Here is a 19,759-nt window from a genome sequence, read left to right as displayed (position 1 = left end):
TTTGAACAAATTTGCATTTGGAACAAATACGAGGCTTTTACAACCACCGGCAGCGCAGGACGTTCCGCAGTGCCAACAGTTTATCAAACCAACCCTCAGCACCCTTCACTGCAGGCAGTTTGAGGAGCTGCACACAGACTGCTACATTGGTAAGGACAGAAGATGTGATGGAAGAGTGAAGCTATGAAGAACCAACAAATAAAACATAGAATCATAGAATAGTTTGGGTTGGAAGGGACCTTAGAGACCATCCAGTTTCAATCTCCCTGCCGTGGGCAGGGACACCTGCCAGGGGATCATGGGCTCCAAGCCCCATCCAACCTGGCCTGGAACACCTCCAGGGATGGGGCAGCTACAACTTCCCTTGAAGCTAAGAGGCAAACGACCCTGTTTTGTCAAGGAAAACAAACCTCTGAAGATGCTTACCAACTACCCAGAGAAGGTTCCTAAGTAGTCATGAGATCTGAAAATCTTGGGAGATCTATGCTAAACCACTTTGGATGCAGTTTCCAAAACGCTTTACTTCTGAGGCTCAGCCAGTATTGAGAGCTTCTTATCCATGAAAACAGGATAATATTTAGGTACATGATGAAAGTGGGGTTAGGTTTATGCTAATAACACTTTTAAACTCCTTACCAGCCTCAGGCAAGAACAGACACCCTTCTGATTACACCAAATAAATAGTAATCAGTTGAAATTAATTTGCCAAACATTTAGAATGCACCTCACTAAGCAAAGCCACACCTTTCTCTGGCTAGGACTGCTCAAAAAACTGTCTGTCAAACATGGTTACAGCCCTGACTTTCACCTATTGTCTGACTAAACATCCTCCCAACCCCCCTGTGTAACAGTAGTGCCCCGCAGACCATCTGTTTACAGGCTTGCATTGATTCAAGTGGATGTTTACATTTATTGTATAGTGCTTTTACAGGTCTATTTGTGCTGATAATGCATTCAGTTGGGTATTGTACAGGGCACCCAGTTGATTTGTCTAAACAGACAAGGAAACAGCTAGCTTAAGAGTCGGCATCAACTACCAACATCTATTTTTTAACATGGGTTTCTTTCCTGTGTTTTGGAAATTGGAACTAAGGAATTATTTCAAATCATTTCTTATGGAGTTCTTTTGTACTAAAGCAACATAAATAATTGCAAACGCAACCCTACAAAACACAATCCAGTATAGGATGCTGGTCACATCAGATAGATGTCAAACCCTGTAAGAGCTATTAAAAAGCGACAGGATTCTGAAGTCACATCAATATCGACACAAAAAAATCTTGGTAATTGAAGTGGGACAATGGTGGCATCCTTCGTACATCTGCTATAATGATGTAGTTGGTAGAAGAATGTCTTAGGGTTAGCTGGAGAGAACACAGATCAAGGGTCAGCTCTCCCTCTGGCAGAGATTCCTGGATGCCCTTGAACATATCTGACAGGTTCCTTCCACCCATCCTCGCTGTGTTGGCAGCAGGGATGACCACCTCAGCAGCTATTTGAGAGTCACTGCTGGAAGACTGCAGATGCGCTCTATGGCCAGGCCCTGGCTTAGTTCAGTCAACACTAGCCAAGACATAAAAGATTTGCTACTTACGCCCGCTAGCTAATTCTGACCAGAGAGAGTTGGGGGCGCTCCTAGGGACAGCACAGCCAAAGGCAGGAGGCACTCATGAGCAACTACAAATGTACCATAATTTCTTCCTGAACACAGCTGTCTGTAGACCACACAGAGAATCATACAATAGTTTGGGTTGGAAGGGACCTCAAAGCCCATCCAGTTCCAATCCCCCTGCCATGGGCAGGGACACCTCCCACTGGATCAGGGGCTCCAAGCCCCATCCAACCTGGCCTTGAACTCCTCCAGTCATGGGGCAGCCACCACCATTATTCCTAATATCTTGTCTAAATCTCCCCTCTTTCAGCTTAAAACCGTTCCCCCTCATTCTGCCTGTGCACTCCCTGATCAACAGCCCTTCCCCAGCGCTCAACATCTGTCTAAGCGTTGAGGTAGCACTTAATGAACGTCCACATCAGCCTTGGACTCGGCACAGGCCGGAAGCCCCAGCTAAGAACAGAGTAACCACCTGCTCAGCCTGCGCACAGCTCTGTCACACTAAAGTTAAACTGATAGGAGGAATGAACCTTGGTAATTAAAGGCTATTTAATGCTATTTAAGTACACTGATAACCTTTGCTTCTCTGTGCTTTATTCACATCTGAGAGAAGTGGAATTAAGCACTCCGCCCCACCTCCCAAAGCGTTCTCTGCACAAATGAGTTAAAGATCAAAACTTCATCAGGCAACAGAGTTATGGCAACGGTACAGGTACCTGAAAACATAAACACAACCTTGAACTTAAATCACAAACAGAACTTAAGCAGAGGCTTGAAGTTCTTTGCTCTATCAATATAGCAACAACATTATCTTTACATCTATGAATACTGAGCCGGATTGTTTTCTCACTGATGTTTGCATAAGCAACAAACACTAGTCAAGGGAGTTTTGTATTGCTGCCAGATTGATTATGTTTTTAGTTCTGTCAACAAACTGCCAAAAGACCATAGTCAAGTCCTGCAATGGGTCTGTGCCCTGGCTCCTTTCTTTTTCAAACAATAAGCAACAAGTAACCTCCCATGATAGGATTTCAACATTCAATATGTTTGATATATTCTTATATATTATATTGAGTTACAGTATGTTTGATAAATTCTTCATGGTGAGGATGGGCAGTCCTGGCCCAGATTGCCCAGAGCAGTGGTGGCTGCCCCATCCCTGGAGGGGTTCCAGGCCAGGTTGGATGGGGTTTGGAGCCCCTGATCCAGTGGGAGGTGTCCCTGCCCGTGGCAGGGGGTGGAACTGGATGGGCTTTAAGGTCCTGTCTAACCCAAACCCTTCTATGATTCTATGATATGGAGCCTATCATAGAATGGCTTGGGTTGGAAGAGGCTTTAAAGATCTTCCAGTTCCCAGCCGCTGCCACGGGCAGGGACACCTCTCACTGGATCAGGTTAATCAAAGGCTCATCATATGTCTCTGATGGAAGCATTACAAAACATGCAAGGCTCTCTAACAAACATCCAGACTATTTCATGTGAAAATAAAGCTGCTGAGGTCAGCTTAACTATTGGAATGGCTTAAAAAACTCTGTGGTGGAGAAAGAATGGAAAATGAAGGACATGAGGTGAAAAGTCCCTGACAATTTCCTCTTGGATAAGGTGGACATAGTCCAAAAATTCTTTCTACTTTCTTTTCCTCTCTCCTCTCCCAGAGGTAGTTCTCTATTGTCTATGTGTTGAATGGTAGGTTTGCTGGAGTTATGCCAAAGAGAGAGGTGGATGGCTGCTTTTGTGGCCAGAAGAGGGAGGGAGGGAAGGATTTCCTATTGCAGAACAAAGCTGAGTTATCGACAACACAATCCACTAATGTGCTGACTATTAGGGAACGCTGGCTAATTTCTTTGCATGTGGGGTTTTATGCCAATACTCAAAGTTTGGGGAAACTACTTGAATTCAGTAATGGTGTCCTTTCCAGACATCTCCTCTCCCTGGTGTTCAGAACAAACAACAAGAAGAATCTTCTTCTCTTTTTCTAGCTCACTTTCCTTTTCAGTGTGTTAAAAAAAATATAAACACAAAACCAGAATCTGCTGAAGTAGGTGGTAGGCATTTGGAAGAAATGGTGAACTTCAGGTTGTTCTTGCAAGCTGACAAACTGCTCTGGCCACCAGAAGAGAAAGATGCTGTTCCAAAGTCCACTCACCATTAGTATGTCTGCTGTGATAGCCCAGTTTGAAAACAGAAGAGTTTCTCCGATAAAAATGCAAATCTGTTGTAACAAAACACACAAAAAGGAGAAGATTTATTCACTTGACATTCAAGGGAAAAATAACCTGTCACAAACTTTCCTCTGTTGCTTATTTGTCTCAAAGCTACACAACACTCCTTGTCACTGTTGTGGTTCATCCTGAATATTAGAAAGCTATAGATTTTATCAGAGCCGTCGAGGATTGGCCTGCAACTTCACTACACAACACTCCTTGTCACTGTTGTGGTTCATCCTGAATATTAGAAAGCTATAGATTTTATCAGAGCCGTCGAGGATTGGCCTGCAACTTCACTAGCGTAAACTGTTTGTGATCTACAGAGCAGCTAAATAAAAGGCTGACACATTTTGTAACAGAAGAACATGAGAAGCCAGCAAGAAGAGACAGCTCTGGCGTTCCAAACTTGCATCGTTCTGTTCCACAAAAAGCCAGTTAGGAGAGGGAAGAAGGCCACAACTCCCCCAAAAAGTAATTTTCACCACTAGGAATCGAGTTCTGGGTTAAAGTAGCAAACTAAACGAGGTTCTCTACCCACTTTGTGCAAGATCCCCTCCCTCCCCTGATAGCATGTGCTGTCCTTTTTGAGAGCGACATAGGGTTGGGACCTGTAATAACCGACACACGGCACTGGTGATACCTACGGTCAGGACAGGACTTAACTGTGAGGTTTGCAACATCAGTGTCTTACAGTGAAATACTCTTTCCTCTGTGGAAACGAACCACAAGCTACATTAAAATCTCTATGTATGTAGTGGGATGAGAGCTGCTTTTTATGTTGGTGTGGCATGAACAGACACCACACATCCCTTCGAACTCTAGCACTCCCTCTTCACTTATTCCCATCCCCACGCTGCCTTCTCCTTCTCCGTACTGTGCGGTACAACAGAGCCAAGCAGAGATTCAGATCAGGAAACTATGATGGAATAATAATAATATTAAAGAATGTTTTGTTGGGGGGGAAGACAGGGGAAGAGGTGCTTCTTTTGCTTATTATAAACACAAATCAGTTTGCCAGTGCCGTTCACTAAGTGGTTCTACAAACAGCTATAGCAGTGAAAAACTGGAAATGATCATTTAAGAGTAGAAACTAGATTTAACTCAGCCTCATATTAAAACAGAAGTTCAACAAATTGAGTGCAACGGAGCAAGGGTGACAAGGCTTCAGGAGGAACATTGCCTCCATCACAAAGCTTTTTACACCTATTTCAGTCCTGAACCTTTTGCTTTTATGCTATAGGTTGGCAATCATAGAATGGTTTGTGTTGTAAGGGGTCTTAAAGCCCATCCAGTTCCTCCCCCTGCCGTGGGTGGAATCCACCTCCCACTGGATCAGGGGCTCCAAGCCCCATCCAACCTGGCCTGGAACCCCTCCAGGGATGGGGCAGCCACCGCTGCTTTGGGCACCCTGGGCCAGGGCCTCCCCACCTGCACAAGAGAACATTTCTCCCTAAGATCTCAACTCAATGTCCCCTCTTTCAGCTCAAAACTGTTCCCCTTGTCCCATCCCTGCACTCCCTGATCAAGAGCCCCTCCCCAGCTTTCCTGTAGGCCCCCTCTAAATACTGGAAGGGACAGTTTAACAAAGAAATGTATATTCAACAGGATGAAAAAACAAGGACAGAAAATCTTCCACGCACACGTTTTCCTCTTCCTTTGTGTACTTTGAAGAGCAGAATGTATAGACAAAGTGCTACGTAAATAACCAGACTTGTAAAAACCAGCTCCCCGCTCTTCACCAGCAAGAAGTCAAGCAAAACACCTTCACTGGACTTCACTCATTTCTTTCTGGGGCATCTAGAGAGAAAATGTGACTCCTGGTATCTCAACAACAACTATGGAGATTTGGATTCAGGTAATTGAAGATGGATTTTGGTTTGTGGTGTTCTGGTGAGCTCTGAGGGGCTGACAGCCCTTGTCCCTGTCCTAGTTGCTTGCACAGGCACAGTCTGGGGTCTGGGAGACCACCAGGATGGGCAGCTATGGCTCTGATATGACCACCACAACTGTCTTTCCCACACACTCTGGTTGAGATTGCCCAAACCCCTCAGACCATCATGTCACTGCCAGGAACAGTCAGCTTTATTTAGGAAGTCTTACGCTTTGGTCCACAGAAAGCTTCCTCTATTTGTTTCTAAAATTGTCTTTGTTTCCCACACATTCCCCTTCCTCATCCCCTTTTACCGTGACTGGATCTGCTTCCTTTGTGATGGGGTCTGAGCCAGTCACCACAGCCCAGCTGCTGTGACTAAGAAATCTCCTCTTTCCTTTTTCCCACTGTCCATTGGTCTGCTTTGCACTTGTCTCTTACTGGAAATCACAGAATCATAGAATGGTTCGGGTTGGAAGGGACCTTAAAGCCCATCCAGTTCCACCCCCTGCCATGGGCAGGGACACCTCCCACTGGCTCAGGCTGCCCAAGGCCCATCCAACCTGGCCTGGAACACCTCCAGGGATGGGGCAGCCACAACAATGCCACAAATGTCACCTGCCAAGCTAAGAAACCAATGAATCAAGGTGCTGACAGGAGTTGAAGCCATGTGTCATGTAGCAACAGCATCCTGGAGCCCCAGGTGGGCTCCCAGGGCCTGCTCTGAAACCTGTCCCACTACAGCGTTGCAGCTGCTGTTGCTGGGGTTCTGTGGCTGGATGGATTAAACTGAGCTTTGGAAAGAGGTAAACACGCTTCTGAATGCAGCCTCCACACACCCTGCCTGTTAATTCATTCAATATAGCAAACACGCATTGTTTGCCTCAAGGTTATATAAATTACACTGACAACACACACACAAATTGTAACCCGCAGCAAGCAGAACTTGGCCCCTTCAGCAGGAATTCAGTACAACTCTATAGAATCATAGGATAGTTTGGGTCGGAAGGGACCTTAAAGCCCATCCAGCTCCAACCTGTCATGAGCAGGGACATCCCACTGGATCAGGCTGCCCAAGGCCCATCCAACCTGGCCTGAAACACCTCCAGGGATGGGGCAGCCACAGCTTCCCTGGGCAACCTGGGCCAGTGCCTCACCACTCTTCATAGTGATGAAATTCCTCCTTCTGTCTAGCCTAAATCTGCCCCTCTCCCGTTTATACCCATTGCCCCTCGTCCTGTCACCACAAGCCTTTATGAACAGCTCCTCTCCAGCTTTCTTGTAGCCCCTTCAGGTACTGGAAGATCACTACAAGGTCTCCTTGGAGCCTTCTCTTCTCCAGGCTGAACAATCCCAACTCTATATAAATCTATATAATAAAAGTATCTATAAGTAGATCCCTACAAACTTCAGAGTGCATCAGTTTAGAATTGTTGAACGTGTATTTTACCCAACGTGTTTCAATGAGGCATATGCTAAACATGGGGATTAACCATGACACTGGTAAAAGGAAGAGGAACAACAGGAAGATCAAAAAGTAGGACAAAAGATACCGATATTAAAAAACCCTGTCCTTATCTGCTAATCGGGATTTCTAAAAATGAGTTCATCTGCTGCAAAGGGCACATGAGGATAAGTAGAGTTTCTGATGGAGAGAGACTCTAGGGATGCTTACTGCAAACAAGGCAGCCTCCAGACAAGCTCAGTAGCTCCTGAAACGGTCACGGTTTTGACTCCTTGCTTTTCAACGCCTCATTTTACTCTGAGATTTCGGCTCTAGAGAAGTTTCCCCTTCTGAATCCAGCTGTGCTGTGTGATATCTCACCATCTCCACTTGTATCCAGTTGCTCATCTGTGATGAACTGATAGAAGTGATGTTCCCCTCAAGTCTTCTGCTTATGTGAGCAGTTTGCAAATTCTGATTCCCAGAAATGATAAGTAGTTTCAGACTGGTCGCACCAGTAGCTCTCACAGCAGGACCTAAGCAGGTTATAAACTTTTTCCATGGCTGTTTGAAAGCGTGTATCTCTCTGCATCTTAATTATCTGCATTTCTCTCTGAAATGGTAAGACTCGCACATTTACTCATGATTTCGAAGCAAGCCTAATTCCATCTTTTACAAAGGCATGTAGTGACAGGACGATGGGCAATGGGTATAAACTGGAGAGGGGCAGATTTAGGCTAGACGTAAGGAAGAATTTCTTCACCATGAGTGTGGGGAGGCACTGGAACAGGATGCCCAGGGTAGCGGTGGCTGCCCCATCCCTGGAGGTGTTCAAGGCCAGGTTGGATGGGCCTTGGACAGCCTGAGCCAGTGGGAGGTGTTCCTGTCCATCACAGGGGAGTTGGAACTTCCAAACCAACTATTCTGTGATTCTCTGATTCCATCTCAGTGCTGGGCAATATCGATGCCCCAGAAGGAGGTAAGTCACCAACACCACGTCAACAGAAACTCTCTAGTTGAGCCTGAGCTGGTATAAAAACTCTCTGGCAAGGTTTCACCCCGGGAGTTGCTGTATCTGCAAGATCATAAAATGTCTCTGAGGAGTTGAAATAGATGCTGAAATTGAGGTACAACAGGAACTTGGAACAGTGTCAAAAGGAAGGCAAAGCAAAGCATCTCTCTCCAGTCATTTGGAAATTTAAACTGCTCTAAAACCTGCTGTTGAAGCGTCTGAGTAGTGTGATCCAATGATGCCATGGAGCTAATGGGTTTCAAGAGACAGGTTTGAAACCCAGCGCTTCGTACGTATTTCAGAAAGAGTGAGACCTAAAGATATGCAAACTGCTGTTGTAAGGAGCTGGGCTGCAACACAGAAATCCACACACTGCGAGGAGCACAGAATAAGAACTGATTGGACTACGCAGCCGAGCAGGATGATAAAAGACAGAAATATAAGCATCTGGGCACCTAAGTGATATAAAATGCTGTTTTATTCCACCTTTCCAGCCACTTCTACCACTGTCAGTAATTTACTGGATTAGTATGAAAAGACTTGGAGGGGAAAAAAGCAGTGTGTCTACCTGCTCCAGGTAGGAAAGGCTGCTCCAGAACTCCAACAGCAGCTGCCCTCTGGGTCAAAAATGACCTATGAGACAGGACTGAGCACGGAGGGAAAGTACGTGTTCAGAGGAGGAATAGAGCAGAGAGTCGACAGCCTGTAAGGGACAAGGGGATTGTGCCAAAGGATAGGCAGGTCTTTTCCAAGAAAAACCAAACCCACAAAGCCAAAAATTTAAAATGTAAGGGCTTTGGTGATTCTTGCTGGAGCACTGAACACTTCTTCCATGCAGCTGAAATTAAAAACTCTCAATTGTTAAAGAGAGCAGGGAGGGAGATGGTGATCTGGTGGTAGCACAGCTCAGTGTGAGAGAACACCAACTCCTGGGGACCCATCTGAATGCTTGCAAGTGAGAAGTTTAAGGCTCTAAGCCAATGAGACGTCCAAACCCACTAATCCTTCAAATTTAGCACAATGTGATCAACGACAGAAGTTTAAGAACAGTCACAGTACAGAAGGTCTGGAAATACCACTGTGTTGAGGGAACAGACCGGAATATGGCTCTTGCCTTTCACACTCACAAAACTCAAGCATACAGTTTCAAGATAAGAGCCAGGACACAACTGTCAAGGAAGCTATCAGAGATGAGGAAAACACCTATAAATTTCACTCTATTCTTTCCAGAACAAGCTGTTATCATGGATTTTGAGTTAAGGAAGGTAACCTAGCCTATCATGCTGTCCACCATATCTAGGTTTCCAATTCCAGTGTCAGAGAACAGCCTTTCCTTCATTTTGGACCAAAGAGACTTCAAACGGCAGTAATGAGGAAGGGCTATGCCATGCAACCTTGCCAGATAGGTCTCCTAAGGCAGTACGAGGGAATTAACCACTCTGGAGGACTGGAAGATTGCAATAGCTTTGAAGGGCATGGAAAAACAAGGGCTCGCGTTTGAAACTTGCCTTCCAAAGTCCATTCAAGTGATACGTAGCACCACAACAACAATACTTTGTGTTATGAGACATTGGTAGCTCCAACGCAGACCCGTTCTCTCCGTGCAGTTAGCACCCACAACTCTAAACAGCAACAGGTGTGGTGCCATCGTTTTGTCTTCATATGAATTTATAGCGGATGGTTTGGCCACAGATCTTCTAACTCCACGTGATTTACAAACATTAACGATCTAAGCTACCCTGACCCTTTCCAAGTTAAGAATCCCCATCTTTGCAGAGGCAAAACAAAGTTAAAACACTGGCCCGTTATCACGTGTACAATCTGTTAAAGAGAGTTCATTGATTTAGATGTTAGATGTTAGAGAGAGATCTTGATTCCCATCGGCACAATAAATAGACTCTTATCTGTTTTCTAGGCACCAGGTTTCCCGCAGCAAATAAAGCGTATTTAGGGCTATGGACAGGCAGTGCTACATGCAACAAATAGACACACCAGCCCAACAGCATCAGCAAACAGACTTATATTCCTCATATCCTCTCCACAGGCAGATGTAATTTCCTTTGCAAACCATTGACTCTTTATTAGATTTATTGCTCATGCATAGTAAAATAAATAGTTTCTAAGATTAGTTAAATAACATCATCTATATTTATATGTTGACACAATGCAAGAGTCACATGGCTACTTAAAAAGAAAAAAAAAACTAAGAATAAAATATGAAAATGAGACCAATAAGCACCTTTTGTTGCAAAATTTTTGAAAATGGTATTTCCAGCTGAGAAAGGGGGGACTTTCTGCATAAAGGGGCTACAAACCACAAATGAACATGTCTGTCACTGGGGCTGTCAAAGGAGAAAATCACAGGGCTGGCTGCACAAAGAGATGGAGGGGAGGGGCAGGTGGAGAGTGCGACAGCAGATGATGAACGGAGAGTCAATGCTTGGCCAACCAGTAACACCCTCACACAGGTTGTCTGAGGTGAGCAGTTCCCCGCTGATCACTGAATCAAAGGTTACTTCTAGAACATGCCACAAACCAGAGGGTGGAATCTCCCTCTGACACTTCCTAAAGAGCCACAGTAGGCATTCTTGGTTCTGTCTTAATCTTTTCAAGCTTTCACTCACTCGATAACGATGGCAACTACTGAAATACTCAGAAGAACAGAGGAAGAAGGAACCACAGTAGATGGTTGACTGGTTAATTGTAAGTGAACTCTCCTGCTGGGTGGAGTGTTGAAGTGTGGAAGATAAGGGTGGGCTTTCCATTAACCCACTATTCCAACCAGCTCATGTTTTCCCTTCAAAAACTCCTCCCAGGTCCCAGGCTCCTCTCTGTGACACTGAAAGAGAGCCCAAGACTTGTTCAGTGTACAGATTTCTGCTCTCCGCTGAAAGCAAGATTCTAGCCTGGGGCTGGATTATTATGCCTGAGTTTTTCCCTTTCCCTTCAGTCAATTTGTCCGGATCTATCCAATGTCTTTTTATACGCTTCAATGACAAACACTCAGGGAGGGGCCATACTCTAATCTGCATTTGTGCAGCATCGAGTATCACGGGCTCCTGGGCTATGACAAGGACCATCAGGTGCTATGGTAACACAGATAACACAAGTTGTAATTACATAGTAATTACATAGCAAGCTACTTAGTCATGCAAATTAACAGTACCTATTGGTAGCCAAAAGCAAGCCCACAAACAAATTATATTGCAATTATAATTTGGTACCACTGCAGCTACAATAACCTTATTTTCCTGAACCAAACCATTAGGCAAGAGCAAGAGAGGCATGGATAGAGGTATAGACACAAGAACCCAAAGGCAGTTTTCCATTCATGCACTAAATTCCCAGCCCTAAAACCCAACGGCAGTTAGTGAGAGGGGATAAGTAGTTGAGATATCATTTTCCCTCCAGGCACATCTACATAGTGCCAAAATGCCAAGGGGCAAAAGGAAGGACAGTCAGGAGAGGAAAAGCAGGATCAATATCTCAGGCTTTCTACAGGGGACAATGCACACAGTCTTCTAAGGAGTCGGGGAGAGAGTAAAAGCAAGACCGACATGTGCAAAAGATTATACTTACATAGGCTCCCACGATGCTGCTCTTGGCAGCAACGAAGATCAAACAGATGAAGATGGCTGATCCCAGCATGCCGACAGCACAGACGAGAGGATCAGCTCGCTGGGTTTTTGACCGGCACCATTTGGTTGCCCCGGCCCCTGTGATTACACCCAGGAAACCAGTGAAGCATGTGATTGCGCCGAAGATCAAGCTATTAAAAAAGAAAAAAGAGAAGAGACAAGATTTTTTTTTTTGTGGTATTTCCCCAAAATGGGCAGAGGCTGTGAACAGATTATTAGGGTCAATGGATTGGTGGAAACTTGCACATTGGCTTTGCAAATTTAAAAGAAAACAAATGAGCTCCACTGCTGAGTGCTTGTGATTTTAGCACTCTTCCCCTGCAATTAAGAATCATAGAATGGTTTGGGTTGGAAGGGACATTTAAGCTCATCCAGTTCCACCCCCTGCCATGGGCAGGGACACCTCCCACTGGATCAGGGGCTCCAAGCCCCATCCAACCTGGCCTGGAACCCCTCCAGGGATGGGGCAGCCACCACTGCTCTGGGCAACCTGGGCCAGGGCCTCCCCACCCTCACAGCAAAACATTTCTCCCTAAGATCTCATCTCAATCTCCCCTGTTGCAGCTGAAAACCGTTCCCCTCGTCCTATCCCTGTACTCCCTGATCCAGAGCCCCTCCCTCCCCTAGGTAATAACCTGCCCATTGGTCATGTAAGGGGAACTCACAGACATAATAGGCCCTGGGAAGCTTAAGGGAAAGGAAACCTAACAAGATCCTAAATACCAGCGAATTTCAACTTACTTTAACTTCCTAACTCCTTTCAGACCACATCAAAGAAGGTTGATGAGATTACTTACTCTAATGTTACACATCTGAAATGTGTTAATTTGAACTGAAAGAGCCAGGAGCTGTCAAGGATTCTCTGTATTGTATGTGCGGGACTTGGATTACGGAGTCTTTGGCAACTGCATTGCAGTAGCTCCAGGGCAGCTCAAAATACAGGTGTCATCAAGGAGTGGAAAACGTCTCTTTGCAAAGAGCAGATGGGCAGTCTGACTGGAGCGGTGTATTCTGCTCACTGTATTCTTGCAGAATAGACTGAGACTGCTCGCTGGGCACTCTACTTGATGGTACTCCAGACCACCAAGTCGTTTATATCCGATGGGATAGTGTCAGCTACAGCAAAGTTTTCCTAACGTTATTTTCCCCTCATGAGCTAAAAAGCAAATAGCTGGCAAAAGGCAGATTTTTCTTACCTTTCATTCACCCAGAGAAATGCTTAAGCATTTTAAGTTCCGTGGCACCAAGGTAAAGCAAAAAACAATGAATGACTTTCCCTAGCTTATGTGCTGCAAGTGATATTCTGTAACTGGGACTGAAAGAACAAACCACAGTGTAACATCAAGCAATCCAGACCAAAGTTTCCCAGATCTCTGCACCATCCATCAGCAGAACTCAGCTTACACACAGCACAGGGAGCAACGACACACAGCGAAATTCTCCCTCACACAGAAATAAAGGTCTTCAGGGTCAGTCCCTGCAGCCTTTAGGGGGACCAGTCCAATCTCGGAATCACAGCCACCACCGTAGCCACCCAACCTGCCAGCTCATTCGGCTGCTATCATGAGATAAGTAAGGGTCTTAAGGAATCCAATTCTCAGCTCTCCAAACATCCTCCAAGGCAAAGACAGAAGTCTTTTTTCTGCACTACGTCCTGGGAACTAAGATAGAGCTGAGGTCATTGCTTCTCCCTTGGTTTGACTTCATGCGATGAAGAAAAGAAGTGAAATAAAACCAAGTTTACAATCCCAGCATTTCCTATCATTGTTGCAAAGAGCTAGAGGAAATTACAGACATTCTAGTAACTTGACTCCGTGGGACTTGCCTGTTTCCTCTGGTAAATAAGCCCCCACCACCTTCTCCCCCTCTTTAAAGCAGCAGAGTATGACTCTCACCTATCTTTGGTGCTGCAGGGCTGTGAGCTGCAGGTCTCTGCTGTCTTCTGCACGACCTGTGCTCTGTGAAGGTAGAGAGGGATCCACATGCCAAGCGCCCCTGTGGCAAAGGAGACAGCTGAGGTGGCCAACGATGAGAACACGTAGCTGCGGCTGTTGAGACACAAGAAACAAAACCAAGAGAAGGTTTAGTGGGAAAAGGGAAAAAGCAGGAGCCCCAGCACAGGAGCCAGGGTCTCAGTGACCAAACACAATGTTTCCCCTTACTATACACCTCTGTTTGCCAAGGGGCAGAGGTAACACAAGGTACAAAGCAATGGAGCATAAGAGGCATGGAATGTTTCTTCATGCTCCATTGATAACAATGTACACAACTCTTGAGAAGAGCTTCAAAGAGAACATTTCTCACAGGACTGTTTCCGAAGACAATCACTGAGTCATGACACGCGGATACAGGGCTTTCCCTCTGGTATGACCTGCTTACCTGGACTCCAGTTTTACTTCTCCCTCCTCATCCATGCCACCCTATGATTACTACTTGGATGAACTAACAAAAATGTAGCAGAATTATTGATAAACTAACCTTCATCACTTCTGATAGTCCTTTGACACTGAATACCAGGAAGGCATTCTAGCCAGCAGTTCTAAAAATGAAGGACACCAGAAGTGTCCCATCAGAATTCCAACATCACAGTGAATTCCTGAGCGCAGGTATTTGCATCCACAGGTGAGCTTTCTGGAAGCGAGAGCAGTTGCCCAAACACCCACGAGTCTGAGCTTTGATGCACAGATACAAGCACTCAGGCACACTCAGTGCTGTGCATCCAGTCACATGGGGCTGGACAAACATATAGATTTAAACCTGCCATGAAGTGCAAGCTTTCACGTGTCTTCTCCTCTTAAATTACTCTGGCATTTAACTCTCTCTTTTGCCTCAGCTCCTTCAAGGAAGAAAAAGGATGGAAGCATCTGAACAGCAGCAGCATAACAATTAATACAGGAACATGGCAATTTTGACACTTCAAAAGCCTCGATTTGTCTGAAGCGTGAGCCAAACAAAGCAGACTCTCTCTTGGATCTGAATCTTGGAAAGGTTAGAGCAAAAGCTGGGATCCATCAGTGTCTTTGCAGTCGGTACGGCCTGAAAATGTTAACTGTGATTTTCTTTCCTGGGTCCCCAGACTAAGCCTCCTGCAACTCCCTGCCTGTCGGCACTTCCCAGGCTCAGAAGCAGCACAGACCACTGGATCTTCCCATTAGGCACCAGAGGCACAGCACGCTTTCTACTAGAGTGCTCTTACTTTCTGATGAGAGCTTTCATGTCCCTCAGCCACGAGGTCCGAGCCTTCAGCTGTCCCCCAAGTTGTTCCACATTTCCTCTTTTAGCAGCAGGAACAAATATCAATATGAGCGTCCCTGTTATCATCCCCAGGAGTGGCGATACCTGCAAGAAAGGAGCAGGGAATTAGCACAGGAATCAGTAAGATGCAGATTACATTAGTTTCATTTCATAACTCGATTCTTTACAGCTAGCCAGAATCCGTAAGCACACTGAGGCATCTGCTCCGCTCCTTCCTCTCGGTTGTTCCCTGGGCTCTCTTATCTCACCCTGGAAACACGCAGCTTTGCGAATACTCTCATTAAGACAGGCTGTTTCTTCGTGTTATTAAAGTGTCAAGAGTCATCTAAATACAGTCCTTCAGTGATGTTCAACTCCCTGGAAACCCAATCCCAGCTGGGCTAAGGGACCAACTAGTTTCTCAGCGAGTGCAGAAGCTTTTGAGGGCGGTGAGGCCAGGTGAAAGATATCCGGATGTAGGAAGCAAGCTGGCTTTGAAAGTCCTTGATTGATGTGCACATGGGTATAAACTGGAGAGGGGCAAACTTAGACTAAACATAAGGAGGAATTGCTTCCCTATGAGAGTGGGGAGGCACTGGAGCAGGTTGCCCAGGGAAGTTGTGTCTGCCCCATCCCTGGAGGTGTTCAAGGCCAGGATGGATGGATCTTGGGCAGCCTGAGCCAGTGGGAGGTGTCCTTTCCAACCCAAACTATTCTATGACTCTATGATTCTGTGATTCTATGATTTTATGACCCCTCTTCCAGCTAACCCACAACGCCTTCTCATTTCCAGGCAGCTTCCCCAGATTTCCTCAGTATACGACAGCCCAAGAAAATCGAAAATTCAGGCTGGAAGATAGGAAAATGACACATTCAAGGGTTAGGTGTCCCAGTTTCCAGTCCTTTCTCGCAATCACCAGGCAAAAATACACAGTGTTTTGCAATCTACAGACACGATTCTTGTTCTGACACTGAAATTCCATCACTCTCAGAACGGAAAATAGCTTTGTTAGGAAAACAGGAACAATGATTTTCACCGAACTATCATCTCTTCTACATGTGCTACTTCATAAAGAAATTCCTGTTCAAAAGAAATATTCTTCCAATAATAACCTGACAAAGGCCTTTGCGGGTGTTTCACGTCCAAAGATGACAAACCCAGAACTCTTCTAAGTAAAGGAAGAGAAGGTAAAAATATTTCAGAACTGGAAAGCTGGGAAAATCCTTCATCCAGGGATAAATGAAATCTGATAGACCAGCCTTATTACAGATGAACACAATACACAGACCACAAAAAAAAAAATAAAAAAATGGAAATGCTGGGATTTTCTAGGGTCATAGAATTTAAAATCTCTTTGAGTATTATCTAAAGGCTTAATCCCCCAACAGGACAGTATCCATGGATATTCAGAATGCTCCAATGAAACACTAACACTGCTGCTAGATCCAGAGGATAAAGCTGCCACTCACCAAAGTGCTCTTCTATCTTCTTCACCCCAGTGAAGTACAGATTATTCTTGACCTCTCCCGGATTTGAGGACCACAGGAGATCACAGAGGGGAAGCATCCCCCAGGGGAATCTTCCACTTCTGGCAAGAGCATAATAAATGCCACCAGAATGGAGCCTGCTTTATACCCAGGCCTGTGAAGTCTCAAAATGTGTTATCCGAGTATGGAATCTAAGCCATGCCGTCCAAAGCAACCCTCAAACAAGTGTGCAGCTTGTCAGATTGCCCACAATTTTGCACAGTCAGGGAACCACAGAATCACAGAATGCTTTGGATTGGAAAGGACATTTACACCTCAGCAAGTCCAACCCCCCTGCAGAAGCAGGGACATCTTCTGCCAGGTCAGGTTGCTTAGAGCCCCATCCAACCTGACCTTGAATGTTTCCAGGCATGGGGCCTCCACTGCTTCTCCGGGCAACGTGGGCCAGTGTTTCACCACCCTCAGGGTGAAAAAACTCTTCCTTATACCCAGTCTAAATCTCCTGTCCCTTAGTTTAAAACCATTACTCCTTGTCCCGTCACAACAAGCCTTGCTAAAAAGTCTGTCCCCAGCTTTCCTGGAGCCCCTTTAAGGACTGAAAGGCTGCTATAAGGTGTCCCTGGAGCCTTCTCAAATCATGCATCAATGTGTCACTTAGAGTGGAAATCATGACCCCATATGGGATACAGTCTTGCAGATCGCCTGGATTTCTCAGGATGATTATGGAGACTTCATCTGAAGAGAAAGATACTTCTGAGGATTTCTTTCCACCTGTTAATCAGTTGGGTTTTATAAACGGAAACACAAGAGTGCTCCAATGCATTGACCTCATTAAAGCCCACCAACCAGGAGGAAGGGCTTTGGGGTTTCTTATTCCTTGTGCTGGCCTCCACTCAAAAGTTAATTTCACCCTTAAAGTATTTCTGCTGCTGAATGAGGTAGCCATCCTGTAAGCTATTAAACTTCTTCTTTTCAGATTCACTGCTGGAAACATCTCTCCGCTCTCCTAGCTGCAGATGGACAGGGAAGGAACGGCCTGTATCTCAGAAAGACACGTTTGCTGGAGGTGGGAACCCATCTACTTCACCACCTTCAGTTAAAAAGGGTGTTGGCATGAGATCCATTGTCTTCACGAAGTGCCAGAGGCAAAGCATGCAGCTCATGGGGAGCTTATGCCACTCAGCCTGCCAAAGGTCAGAAAACAGTTCTGCTGGGCCACTTCCTCTCAGCTCTTTCAAGACATCTTTGTGTGCAGGATCTGTTTTTGTGTATGTGGTCGGTGTGTATTATCTTTTCAATACATTTATCAAGGTCCCAAGAGGTTAACATAGAAGGAAACTGACTGTCTCAGGGCAGAAAAACAAGCGGAAACTGGAACGAAGTGTTTTTTTCCTCAAAGCAGGAAGCCATTCTCGGAATTTCTTGACAGCAAGGGACTGAAAGACTGTGGAGTTGATTTAAGGGCATCTTTCCATCCTTATGAAGAAATCACAGTTGACTGATAATGAAGTGATTGGAAAATGCTTGCTCTCAGGCAGGAAAAAAACAAGCACAATGAGCCAAACCCGCATACCTTTCCCATTTGCTTAGAGAAAGCATCTGCTTTGCACTTCGATGCCATTTCCAATCCTTTACCTTCTATATACATATATATAGGTGGGAAAGTTGTGTGACAGAACTCTTCCTAACACTGAAGAACGAATGCAGCTGTTATTAGGATGTTATTAAGAGTGGCTTACCCGCAGCGCCCAGTGCCAGTCCCCAGCAACCTGCTTCACGCTTGAGCCGGTGATGTATCCCAAGCCACTGCAAGTAAAGCAAGGATGAGAATCAGTCCATCAGAGCAACCACAACCACAGCTGCTCTTCAACAAAGAGACAAAAGTCACAATCATTTGTGCATCCTAGGCTGTCTTCTCCTGCAGGAAGAAGCACAGGGAACGAAGCTGACGGTGGCTAATTCGTAATTCTTCCCAGCACCGTTGATGTAAAAATGCTCAGACCTGATGCAAATTTAGACACTGATCTCAAGTTTATAGCTGACCTTTCAATCTACAGTGGATGGAAACAAAGCCTTAAAACGAATTTATTTCCCAATTTAATTTCTACATCAGGTCTTTCCGTGCACTAAAACGAATACTCATCAATTTTATGTTCAAGCTCTCAGTTAAGAAGTGCCCTTAAATACAAACCATATTCAATCATTAATTTCTTTTCTTGCCATTTGATAGCACTTGGTTCTAATTACCCGTGAAGAGACCATTTCCCATAAGCTAGTAAGAAAAAACAAGAAGATGCATGAGAGTCTGGTGGAAGAACATCAGACCTGAAGCTTGGAAATCCTCTCTGAAGATAAAGGAGCAAGAGGACCTTTGGCCACATGCTAAAAATTACCCTTCAGTAACAAAGAGTGGTGCAAAAGAGACTGGATCATAGAATCATAGAGTAGTTTGAGTTGGAAGGGACCTCAAAGCCCTTGACCTCCAGCCACTGCAATGAGGAGGGACACCTCTTTTTCCTCAAGAGCAAAGGGATGTTTGTGAGTTTTATCTCAGGGATGAGTACTCTAACTTGTAAAATGCACTACCCTAAACCAGAAGTTTTCCCTGAGTTTGGAGGGTTAAACTGCTGCCCATGCTTTCCCTGACAGGAAATGACCCCACGATGCCACTTTTGCACAGGATGTTGTCCAGGTCTGGGAATCGGTATGCAAACTATGCAAACCCACCCTGGCTACAACCTCACAATAGAGGATCCACCATTATTCAAAATGAAAAAAGAAGCTCACAGATTCCCTCCTGCTCCAGCAATCAGACACTGCATTGAGCTGATAAGAGAACTTGAGCAAAAGAACGCGACAGAGGCAATAACTGCTCCAAATCTGAGCCTGCCTATTGCTTTCATCGGGCATCTAAGGGCTCGACCATCCTTGGCTCTGCATTCAGACTGAGTGTGAACTTATTAAATCATTAGATTTGAGCAACCTGACCCAGTAGATGTGTCCCTGCCCATAGCAGGGGGGTTGGAACTGGATGAGCTTTAAGGTCTCTTCCAACTCAAAGCATTTCATGATTCTATGACTACTTTCTCTCTTCGGTCTTGTTGTCTACCCTAGACATGATAATTTCTCCTAATTGCTGTTTCAGTGGCAATAGCCCTAAACCAGAGTGGCCACTACTATTGCAACTACCAAGTCACTCAAGGTTGGCTTAGCTGCATTTTCCAAGCTCAGTCGGATTGGCCAAATTCAGGGTT

General features: G+C 45.3%; 1 protein-coding gene across 6 annotated transcripts in view; it reads right to left on the bottom strand.

The window, feature by feature from the left end:
• The window catches only part of LOC104060218 (SPNS lysolipid transporter 2, sphingosine-1-phosphate), a 144,840-nt gene that overhangs the window by 33,723 nt on the left and 91,358 nt on the right, over positions 1 to 19,759 (bottom strand). For all 6 annotated transcript variants that reach the window (XR_008453132.1, XR_008453133.1, XM_054085093.1 and 3 more), the window contains exons 5-9: positions 18,245 to 18,311; positions 14,980 to 15,122; positions 13,679 to 13,831; positions 11,725 to 11,914; positions 3,759 to 3,824 (exon numbers count right to left, since the gene is read on the bottom strand). Coding sequence is in view for 4 of the 6 variants with exons in the window: in XM_054085093.1 (XP_053941068.1) it covers positions 3,759 to 3,824; positions 11,725 to 11,914; positions 13,679 to 13,831; positions 14,980 to 15,122; positions 18,245 to 18,311 (619 nt within the window). In the remaining 2 variants the exon portion in view is untranslated. The remainder of the gene's footprint in view (positions 1 to 3,758; positions 3,825 to 11,724; positions 11,915 to 13,678; positions 13,832 to 14,979; positions 15,123 to 18,244; positions 18,312 to 19,759) is intronic.

Source organism: Cuculus canorus, chromosome 20 (genome assembly GCF_017976375.1).
Source record: "Cuculus canorus isolate bCucCan1 chromosome 20, bCucCan1.pri, whole genome shotgun sequence".
Lineage (NCBI taxonomy): Eukaryota > Metazoa > Chordata > Aves > Cuculiformes > Cuculidae > Cuculus > Cuculus canorus.
The sequence above is the reverse complement of the archived record's forward strand: the minus strand, read 5'-3'. Positions and strand labels throughout refer to the sequence as shown.